The 12,188-nt window shown below is 36.0% G+C and overlaps 1 protein-coding gene across 20 annotated transcripts in view; it reads right to left on the bottom strand.

Moving 5' to 3' along the window:
* The window catches only part of TCF12 (transcription factor 12), a 349,545-nt gene that overhangs the window by 34,998 nt on the left and 302,359 nt on the right, over nt 1-12,188 (bottom strand). For 19 of the 20 annotated variants that reach the window (XM_036302507.1, XM_036302496.1, XM_036302615.1 and 16 more), the window contains 4 exons: nt 10,865-10,970; nt 9,473-9,612; nt 9,071-9,215; nt 8,705-8,769 (listed from right to left, as the gene is read on the bottom strand). In XM_036302507.1, the coding sequence (XP_036158400.1) occupies nt 8,705-8,769; nt 9,071-9,215; nt 9,473-9,612; nt 10,865-10,970 (456 nt within the window). The remainder of the gene's footprint in view (nt 1-8,704; nt 8,770-9,070; nt 9,216-9,472; nt 9,613-10,864; nt 10,971-12,188) is intronic. The other variant, XM_036302658.1, reaches the window with a different exon arrangement.

Genomic DNA, 12,188 nt, shown 5'->3' with positions numbered 1-12,188 from the left:
CAAAAGTTACCCTTTATTTCTCAAAGAAGCTCTCAATTTGATCAACTACATTTCTGCCAAATTTAGCTCCAAGTGATATGTGAGTACTATAAAAAAATCAAACTTGCTCTCAAAAGATATTTTGTCACCGTGGAGGAAAGTGAAAAAACCATGAAAGTCCTTCAAAAAATGTTCCCAAAATGATCTGTGGACTTTACCCCCTAACAGGTTTACTTTAAAAAAGATAACAAATCTGGATGCAGATATTTTGGCATTTCAACTAAAAGTTTTTTTGCAATATTTTGTTTTTTTCCATTGATTTTTAAAGCGAGAGGAAGGGAGAGATAATGTGAGAGAGAAACAGTGATTGGTTACCTCTGGTACACATCCCAACCAGGGATTGAACATGCAATCTTAGGCATGTGTCCTGACCAGGAATGGAACCCAGGACCCCCTGGGTATGGATGGGATGATGCTCCAACCAACTGAGCCACCTGGCCAGGGCTGTTGCAATACTTTATATTTCATTACTGCTCAAAAAAAGTGACAGAGCCCTAACCGGCTTGGCTCAGTGGATAGAGTGTCGGCCTGTGGACTGGAGGGTCCTGGGTTTGATTCTGGTCAAGGGCATGTACCTCAGTTGCGGGCACATCCTCAGTAGGGGGTGTACAGGAGGCAGCTGATCAATTTTCTCTCTCATTTTATGTTTCTAGCTCTCTATTCCTCTTTCTTCCTCTCTGTAAAAAAATCAATAAAATATATATTTTAAAAAGTGACAGAAATTCATTCAATTTGACCTAAATTAACCATTAAATATTTAAAAAGTCTCTTTAATCTAGGCACTAAGGGTCCCCAAAAGGTCTTCTCTAAGATAATCCTATTCTTATAATGGTCATAATAAATCATCTTCACATTTCAGCATTTAACTTAAAGCAGACAAGTCAACTTACGTGAACATATTATGGTCAAATATTTTAAAAAGGAAAATGACTAGTGGGTGCAGAGAGTCATCCAACAGAAATAACCTTGCTCTGAATAAGCTTAGAGCTCTAATACATTTAAAGGGGCCCAAATTATGTTATATAAGGAGTCTCAGAATTGGTTTTAAAGACAGTGTAATATGCTGAAAAAGTCAGATGTTGGGAAAGTCTCATGTAAAGCAAAATTCCAGAAATCACAATCATCAAACATTTCATTTTTAAAAAATAAGACAGCACTAATTAAATTGCAAGAGGCCAGAAAGTCTATGTTCCTTTGCATAGAAATGGATATATCTACCTCAAATAAAATACTTCAATTTGTACGATGTTACTAAGTTGTAATTGTAAATGCATTTAAACACAAATTCTCTCTAAATAGCAGATCCAGAAGTTGTATATTTAAGTTAGAAAGCCATTTTGGAAAAAGCAAAGCTATCAAGAAGTCTTCAGAAGACTTTATGGGAAGACTTAGTAATAGGGAGATAGTATGTTATAAGATCAATATTGCTGGTATTACAGTTGTTACCTTTTAAAAAATTCAGGGCACATGGGAAAATTAGCTAACAGTCAAATTTTGGTTCCCAGTGGCCTGCATAAACATAGTAATTTATTTCAACCATGTAAGTAAATTAGATTAAGCTCATCAAACTTCAACAAAAACAAATCTCCACATACCCTTTTACTTTTATAAATTACTATTTCTCATGTTTAAGATTCAAATAATTATACCTTTTCTGAACAACTTATGCTAAGTTTTATGGAATATGCCTTGACTATATATTGGTAAGGGAGAGCTCTGGCGGTGTTGGTTGGAGTGTCGTTCCTGTGCACTGGAAGGTCGAAGGTTTGATTCCCAGTCAGGGCACATATGGAAGGCAACTAATTGATATCTATCTCACATTGATGTCTCTCCTCCCCCTGTCTCCCTACCTTCCTCTCTAAAATCAATTAAAAAAAAAAAAAAAGAGAATATTGGCAAGGGAGGAAAAGGTTGGTAACATTTCAATTCCATGCAGAACTTCATCATAAACTAGACCAAATGACTGATTTTTTAATTTCCTTGTCTGTAAGGATCAACATCATGAAAGCATTGGAGAAATAGCATTCCCTCTCTGTTCAACCCTCCTGCTTTTGTTTTCTTCATACTGCTTACATTAATTTCTAATTGTCCAAGTTTGTTTACTTGCCAATTATCAGTCTCTCATCCTTTTCCCTAGTAAAATGTATGCTGCAGAAAAGCAAGGACTTGGTCTTATTCAGACAAAAATCTGAATTATACAGAATGTGCAGTAGTTTCATACTCTACAACAGTGCTGGTAAGTATATACATATTTGTTGAAAGAATGGATGATATAATCCTTTCAAGAAGTTACTATTTGAGAATTTTTAAAAAATCCTTGGATTATTTACGTAGACCACCCCGCTTTTACTCTTCCAGGTCCCTTAATGGAGATCTCCCCAGAGCCCTAGTCTCAATTTTTTTTCTATTTATCTGTGCTAACTCTTGGTAAAACCATTCTTCACAAATACCAACTATGACCTCCCTGTGAATGACTCCTAAGTTGACATTTCTATCCTCAGACTGATTGCTGGACTTCTCCATAGGGACCTATTCTTCTTCCATCTCAAGCTCAGTATGTCCAAACCCAAACTTTCATCACTGCCCCAAGCTTCCTACCCTTTCCCCTGTCTACTCTTCTGTTTTCTCTGCCTCAGTTAGCACCACCCTTCTCATGGTGATGAGAGCCACTTTCTCTCCTCCTTTCCCCAGGTCCCTCCACACTTCCCACCACAGATTCCAATACCCACAATTCTCTAGTTTCTGGAATAGGTACACATCATTCTCAGTGCCATGACACTTCCTCAGACCTTTACTAGAACTTGTGGCTAAACTATTTAAGTCTTTATAGCCCCGTTACTCCTTGCTTCTTTCATTCCATACATAATTGCCTGAGCTATTGTCCTCACCAGTTTTGAACAGTCAAATGCCATGCAGTGCTTCCTGTTGCCTAAATAAAACAGAATGAGATTTGATATCTTTTATAATCTGGTCACAAACATATCTTTCTACACTTTTACCTACATAAAATATTATGTACCCTATTATCCAAACAAAATAATTTTATTTTCATTTTCTGAACATAGCTTATCCTTTCAAAGCTCCTGTTCCTTAACTTCTCCCAGATGAAATTCTATACCACATCACAGTACAGCTCAAATGTCACTCCTTTGTACTCTTAGAATAACCTGTACTTTTCTTTGGTTTTTTACTTCACACTATGTGATACACTATCATTATTTTTTTCTATGGCTATGTTATCTTCTCTCCTTGAATGTAAATTATTTGAAGGCAGATTCAACATTAAATCCATTACTGTTTGTCACTATCATGTACAAGTAGGTGTTCAATTTTTTTTTTAATACTTGACAGATTAATACTGTGAGCCCAACACTTAAAATTTGCTATAATACTTTTTGATTTAAAGCAGGACTCAGTAAGTGGTAGTATTTACCTTAGTATTTATGTAAATGGGGTTCTGCAACAGGAATACCAAAAGGGTGAAAAAGATCTTGTTATAAAGATGAATTCACTTACAAATCAGTTTTATGGTGAAGCTTTGAGAACAATATAGTGAGGCTCCACTATTTCTGAGAATTAATGTACTCAGCTGTCCATATCACACTGTTAGGCAGGTATAAGCTTTTGAGAGTGTAACTAAACTATCAATATTTATTCTCCCTGATAACTCTGCCATTAGTGTTACATAATCCCTAATCATGCAAAGGACTAGTGACAACTTTTTCTTTTCTTTTTTTAAACTGATTTGAGAAAGGGAAAAACATCTATGTGAGAGAGAAACATTGATCGGTTGCCTCCTGTGCACCCTGACCAGGGATCAAACTCACAACCTAGGTATGTGCCCTGACCGGGAATCGAACCCGCAACCTTTTTAGGTGTATGGGATGACATTCCAACCAACTAAACAACCTGGCCAGGGCTGGTGACAATTTCTTTATCTCAAAGAAGGAAGAAGTTCTACTTTAGAGGTACTTATCACTACCTTGCAATGACTTAGCAAAATGCTCGAATGCTGTATATAAAATAGGTATGAGCTTTTAAAACTCACTGTGAAAATAGAAGTACCAAAAACGTATCAAGTAAAAAAAAATATATATAACTTTTAGTGTGTTTTTCTAAAGCAACTTCTCCATTTGTACAATAAAAACAATTTTCTCTACTCAGCCATCACATTCCCTGGTTCTACTAAAGTGATAACAGATAGTATTGTTATTAATACTTTTCCTGAACTACAGGCTTTTTGTCCCTGTTGCTTTCATAAAAAGAATGTGTATGTGGGGAGAGGAGGAGCAACACAATGTTAAAAAGGCAAAATAATACGGACTTTTAGATCACAGGTCATTTAGTTAAACTTCACCTCTGCATGATTATTCTATTACCAAATAACATACAAATTATACTTATTCTATATAGAAATTGTTGTGTTCCTTTAAGAAATTCTAAACATAAGGTCTTATTTAACAGACAGCATTCTAAATCAGGAATACATTACTTTTTGACCTTAAAGGACTCCTACAGTGATGTTTGAAAAAAAGAAAAAGAAAAAAGTCAGTCATTTAAAAATGGGAACGGGAGTGATTTAGAATCTACAGCATAAACACAAAGTAAGGCTCATTCCGCATGCAGCCATGGTCCTCAGTACTGTTAAATGACCAATGATGAATAACTCCCAATACCTTCTGCCAGGCTTAAGAGGTAATATGCCTCATTTTACTGCAACAAATAAGGCTCCTCCTCCTATCAGTCATGGTCTATTCCAATCAGCAGGGTGCCAATAAGCCAGAGGGTAATGAAAAGGGCCTCAGACAAAAAAGAAACAATAGGGAGCTCCCAAGCCCAACCCTGGAACTGTGAGCCCAATTTTTTAAACACTACAGTGCACATTTCAGTTAATCTTTATTATGCTAATGTTATTGAGTCTAAGGAACAAAGACACTTATTTCATGAATTACTTTTAAACATCAACTTCCCTGAATTTTCTTTTCTTTTGTCAAAGACTACTGACCATTTAACTATCCAGATTAAAACTCTCTCTCTCTTCTTTGCTCTGAGGTAGAAATCGAAACATAAATTATCACAAAGAAGTCTGATATAATCAACAAAGTTAAACAGTTCTCTTGTTTGATCTCCTCTAAATTAAAGACCAAGTGTTTTGATATGGTATTAAGCACTGAAATAAACCAGATGTTTCTTCCTCTATATAACTCTCCATGGGCACAATCTTAAAGGGTTATTGTCTGGCAAATGTTCAGGGAAATGCATTAGAAACGGCACGAATGCCCAGATTTTCCTTTCCTTCTATCTACCCTAGTTTATAATCTAAACTAATGCATAATCCACAGGGCTTTGGGAACTTTGTGTAAATACTTTCATGTACAATTCTCTTTTTAGCTATCCTGAGATTAAGACCACAATTATCCAGGCTTAAACCTAAAATAAAGGAACCTTTGCAAATGTATTATCTGGCTTTACATGTTTAATCACACAGTATTTTATGTGCTCTTTAATACCTAAACTGAAGAACAAAGGTTGTACCCTCTGATGTTTTACACATGAAAGACCTTCTAAGACATATAACAGACAACTGGGGCGCTAGAAATATCTTCCAATGATAATAGGATGGTGCTTCTCCCATCTAAAACTAGATGCTATGTTAAAAATGTCACATTATAAAGAACTTAACATTTCAAAATACTCATGGTCACCACTTTCAAAGATCTATAATATCAAACATAAAATTCTGATATGCCAGACTCTTAAATGTAATCCTCATAAAATTCCTTCTCCTCATCTCTTCTAATCCTTCCTATGTCCAATGTAATATATTTGCTTTTCAGTACATTCTGAGAGCACTAAAGTGAATGTGAGTCTGTTAGAGAAAGAATGTATTTGGGGGAGGTGTCCAGTGGGGAGGGAGCAGCAGATGGATCGAAGGAAGGGATTTGAAGTGTGCAGACTATGGCATGCAGTGATGGAGCAGATGGAATGCATCACCATCAGCTATGACAGAAATGATTTATGGAATGACCTGGCTGCTCCTGCCTAGTAACAACATAGGATGACAGAATTGAGTTTCCATGACAACCAAAGCCCACCCACTAACTAGATTAAACATTCTTCCCTAGCTTCCACTAACACTGATTTTGGATTTACTTTTCTAAATGCCAACTGATTGGCTCATATGTTGGTCATAAATATGGGAAAATAGTCAAGGACTTGGAAGGTAACTAAAAAAGAGCTTAAAGGGCATCACTAATTCTTGCCTACCTGAATGCCAAGATTGCTTCCCATAAATCTTCTTTTAATATAATAAACAGACTTTTGAGAAAAAAGCCCCTGAAATGCAGGTTATATTCTTAAAAGTTCCTAGTATTAAAGGCTCGAATATTATTTATCCTCCTACATGTGCAATATATGCTACTGGATTCTTTCAGAATCAGCACAAGGAATACGGCAGGCCAATCAAATACCTGAGAGGCCCTCGGACTTAATATCTATATATATATAAAAGCCTAATATGCAAAGTATCCCCTCGGGAGTTCGACAGGGAGACCAGGAGTTCAATCGCTTGCTATGATGTGCACTGATCACCAGGGGGCGGCATGGAGCAAAGGCAGGCCCCAGCCAGCGGCCGGCAGCTGGGGAAGAGAGGCCCCAGCTGGCAGCTGGAAGGCCCCGATCAGCCCTGATCGCCGGCCAGGCCTAGGGACCCTACCCGTGCATGAATTTCATGCACCGGGCCTCTAGTCCTATATAGTAAAAGCCTAATATGCTAAGTGTCTGACCGTTCGCTTCGCTATGACACACACTGACCACCAGGGGGCAGAAGCTCCGACCAGTAGGTTAGCTTGCTGCTGGGGTATGGTGGATTTGGACTGGGTGAGATGGGCTGGACATGCCCTGGAGCCCTCCTGCGGTTCCTCCCTGGCCCCCGATCGTGCACCGGTGGGGCCCCTCGGCCTGGCCTGCACCCTCTCGCAATCTGGGACCCCTCGGGGTATGTTGGAGAGTTGGTTTCGGCCCGATCCCCACAGGTCAGGCTGAGGGACCCCACCAGTGCACAAATCTGTGCACCAGGCCTCTAGTTATAGAATAATTTTCTTCCTAAGTAGGTATTTTCACCAGGTGGCAATTAAATAGACAACTGCCTTTGTTTAATCCTCACCAATCTGTAAAACAACTCACTGCACCATTGCTCTTTCTGGAAGTACAAAGGAGTTAAGCTCATCAGTTCAGGGTTCTCATTTAATATATATGAACTTCACCATACCTACCTTGGTGATCCTAGGGCAAGAGACTTAATCTTTCTGAGCTCAAGTCACTTAACCTTTTAAACCTTAGTTCCTCATCTGTAATATGGAAGAAAAAATGCCAACCTCACAAGGTTTTCTTTAGGATTAAATGAAAAAAGTCATGTAAATGCTTAGTATAGTGCCTAGCACCTAGTAACCATTCAAATTATAGCCGCTATTTCTGTGGGTTATGTTATCACCATTATTTTTGTCATATGATGAAAAGACTGAATTCAATAAATATTTACTGAGTTCTATTTTGTGCAGGGCTCCATTATGTGATAGATAAGTTTGAGTTGGCTTCATTTCTCAAGAAACTTGTACTTGGTTGCAAAGAAAGGTTCATTTACAGAAACCAAAATCAAAGAGGTTTACTTCCTTAAAGGTTCAATAGTTGCTTCCTATTAATTACTTTCACATTAAGTGGTTTGTCCTCCCCATGAACAGCAGCAAATGTATTTGACAAAGTTAACTGCACTTCATAGAAAATGTAAGACAAGTCTGTGAGAATTCTGAGAGACATGTTATTCAGGAGAAAAAAAAGAAAAACCCTAAGGAAAAACTTCAGAAGGTATGAAGAAGTGGAACCTCTTTTAAATTATTAGATTTGTAATCTTTGTGAATTGCTGGTAAATGTCCTCCCCAAAAAATTCCAAAAGAAGGGATTTCAGTTTTAATGTTTTACGGATCACATATTAAAACATAATCATTGCTTTTATTAAAGCAAATCATTGCTTTGCCATTAATGTCTTGATGTGATATAAACTAGATGCTCAAGAAAATACTATGAAATTCCTCCAAATCAGTTTTATTAATTTTAGCACAAATTCTTCAATGAATCTGGCTTTTTGTAGGGAAGGCTCTCATTTCCTATTATTTTGAATGAATCATTTGCACATGATTATTTTTTCCTTTTAAAAAATATGTAAAATACTTTCTGTCTAGGAAAAATTCCTTATAAAAGCACTTCCTTCTCCGGATCAGGAAATAACTGAGTTGTCTTTCTTGGTTCCACTTGACTTATGTTAATGGGCAAGTCACTAAGTATTTGAAACTAATACATAGCTTTAAATATTAATCTCAGAAATTTGTGCTTTACAAATTTCTCTTCCTTATGCCTACATCTATTTCATTAAGACAAAGACATATATTTAAATTAAAGTTAGAAGAATAGATCTTGTGGGAATGTTCTCAAAAGTTGTTTTAAGGGCATCATGAATTGATACAAACTGAAGATAGTGCTAAATGAGTAATGAAGTTGATCCTGCTATAACTATATCCTTTAACTATGACACATACTACCCACAAAATATAATCACTATATTTCATCAGTATAATATTCATTTAGTACAATATATAAAATCGATACTCACAGATGCCAAAGCCTTTCCAAGTGCATCACCTGTCTGTGAACTTCCAGCAGCATTCCCTCTGGTTCCTGAATATTTCAAGTAGAAAAACAAATCAAGAATTTTAGCAAGCTGGGATGCTTTTTTAGCACTCTGCCATTATTTCTAGGGTGCTCTCTATTGTTATTTCACAACTGTCATAATAAACCAGCAAATACTCTGCATGTGTTGTACTTAGTAGCTAAAGATGTTTCTACACTAAGAAAAATGAAAATATTTCTTTTCTTCCTTTCTTTCATTTTTAAATTCAATACTAAAAATATATTAAAAGGTATGGGGTTGACTGAAATTCCCATAATTAGGGAGTTTTGCCAACTTGAAAAAGCTCACCTAGAATGCTATCTGATCCATTGATGGGAGGAGTGTGTGAAGCAGCAACGTAAGGTGAACTGCTGGTACTGCCACGATGGAAGCTGGACATTGGTGGAAGACTCGTGTTTATGTCTGTTGGTGAAACTGAGTGTGGAGGATAACTCTAGAGAAAGGGGGAAAGAGACATACTGTATTAAATACATTTTCTTAATAATATGCACATATAACTGGACAACTACTGTAACAGGTCAAAAAGAACATCACAAGTTAGCAGCTAAAGTGTCATGCTTAATGCAGTAAGCTTAGACATATTTCAAACTTCAGAAGTTTTGGCAGAACCAAATCTTACACTTGTAATCCAATAAGAAACACAAGTGTGGACAAAGTGCTGCTACACCCTAGTCATGTGTTACAGCCTACCAAGCGGTCATGTGAATGAAGGCTGCCATAACTACTGGATTGAGACATGTGGGAAGTGGAGGTCCCCAGAATTCCACCAAAACCAGGCTGGCTCATCCCATTTGATGAACTCCAAAGATCAGAAGAATTGTGGGTCCCATCTAAGACAAAAAGAGAAATATAAAATTTTCCTTAGCTAAAAATTTTTCTTATTTTGATGATGCTAAAAAATTCAAAGGGTACCCTCCAGATATTTTTCCCTCCCCTTTCCAATCTAGTCATCTATCTAGTTTTCTTCCCTTCCAAACTGCATGACTATCTAAAAAGAAGGAATAAAACTTTACAGTTAGAGAAAAAGTTATTCAAACTAATAGGTAAGCTATTATAAAAATCCTCAAAAGATTTCGCTTAATAGCAAGAATCATAAAAATTCCACATTTGGTGATATGTTGGATTTAATTTTAGGTTAAGTGGTATACTCATAAATATTTTTTAAAAGTCCTTAATCTATAACAAACAATTTACATTATATCAAACATTCTGAAACTGCAGAATAAAAAAGTTTCTCTAAAACAGCAGTTCTCAACCTGTGGGTCGCGACCCCTTTAGCGGTGGAACGACCCTTTCACAGGGGTCGCCTAAGACCATCCTGCATATCAGATATTTACATTATGATTCACAACAGTAGCAACATTACAGTTATGAAGTAACAACAATAATAATTTTATGGTTGGGTCACAAAATGAGGAACTGTATTTAAAGGGCCAGAAGGTTGAGAACCACTGCTCTAAAAGTAAACCTAAGTAATTGATAATGCCTATATTACAGTCAGCCTTCAAATGAAATGTTAGCAATGACTTCATTCACCAATGTAAAGTCAAGGAACCACTTATGCAGTAATTTATTGCTCCCATAGTATACACTTTCCATAGTCCAAACCACAGGAGACCAAATAAAAATGATTTGCTAGACATAAATTAATGGAAATGTAATACTTTCTCTATCTTAACAAGTTGTATTCTGTCCTATGATATTCAATCTTTATTCATATTGATAAATCTAGGAATGATATGAATCTGTAATTTAAGTAAGAACCTAGAGTTGTTAATATCTTTCATACATTTAAATTATAAAATGAAAAATTCATTTTTCTCAGTTTAAATCAATTGTAAATTCAATCAATAGTAGATGGGCACTCCAATGGTTTGCTGGATAGTCCAACAATGCAGTCAGCAATAAATCACACTAGAGAATTTAAAAAAATAAATTTTCATTTACATCAGCCAAAAATACCTTAGATAAAAAATGTCTGAATTTCTATAAAGGTATTCTTTTTCCTCACAACTGTACAATTTTAGCTAATATACAATAGATAACTGCTGTAGTATTTGACAACTATTTGGCAGTACTTACCTTGCATAAAGAAAGTGCTAGCAAACATACTGGTTGGTGGCTTGGGAGATGGATAACTAGGAGATTCACGGTTGAAATCATCTGAATTTGGGGATGGTGCATATACCTTAAAATTAAATATGAAATTTAATTAAAATGTAAATTACTCTCATATCACTTATGTATAATGATTGTAGCATTATAAAGGGCCATAAAAGACCATTACCTCATATCTACGAAAGCCTAACACAGATCCAAAGAAATTGCTTAAATCCACATAAATAATGTCTAACTTGGTTACTATCTACATATTTATTTTTAGCTGCTTACTAGAGAAAAATACTACTCCAAATACAGGGTGGGGCAAAAGTAGATTTAGTTGTTTGTATGAAAAATAATGCAATTGTTAATAAATAATGATACAAGAATAAACTCTGTTTTGTGTACTCACAACTGTAAACCTACTTTTGCCCCACCTTATATTCCTGTAATATATTTTTGTGTGACAATTATACCAGGTGGTTGAAGAAAGTCATAAATGTTGACTCTGTTTTACAAGACATAAATTCATATAAACTCATGATTCAAAATGTGATGATGGAAACAAATGTCTTTTGAACAGAGCATGAAATAAAATTTGGGTTTAATCATAAAAATTCATTCTTTTCTCTGTTACAAGATTTATTAAAAAATACATTAGATTAAGTGCTACTATGCTTTATTACTATTTAAGAATCTCATTTAATTTGTCAGAGCAGCACTAATTTTCTTTGGCACATCTTTGCTTCAGATAAGCAAAATATGAACATTTTGAACTGGCAAATGGACAACATTGGCATTTTTCCGGAAAACTAAAGGGTCAATCAAATAACTTTAAAAAAATGTTTGTACTGATTTCAGAGAGAGGAAAGAAGAGGGAAAGAGGGACAGAAAGATCAATGATGAGAGAGAATCATTAATTAGCTACCTTCTATACACCCCCTACTAGGGATTGAGCCCACAACCCGGTCATGTGCCCTGACCGGGAATTGAACTAGCAACCTCTTCACGGTAGATACTCAACCACTGAGCAACACCGGCTAGGCCACATAACTTTAACACTCAGAACATGATCAAACCATTTTCATGATGACCACTGAAACCAAGATGAAAAAAGAATACATTTAAGGTAATACATGGTCTGTAAAAGTAAAGCGGGAGTCAGGAAGAATGGAAAGGTGTATTATGAACAGTGTATAAACATTTCTTTTGTTTAGTCTGGTAAGAATATGTACATTAAAATTCACTCCAAAATAAAAATCCTAAGAGTCCACTTAAGTAGAAATCCTAAGAGTCCACTTGAGAG

This window comes from Myotis myotis, unplaced genomic scaffold (genome assembly GCF_014108235.1).
Source record: "Myotis myotis isolate mMyoMyo1 unplaced genomic scaffold, mMyoMyo1.p scaffold_m19_p_1, whole genome shotgun sequence".
NCBI classification, from domain to species: domain Eukaryota; kingdom Metazoa; phylum Chordata; class Mammalia; order Chiroptera; family Vespertilionidae; genus Myotis; species Myotis myotis.
This window is presented reverse-complemented; position numbering and strand designations above follow the sequence as displayed.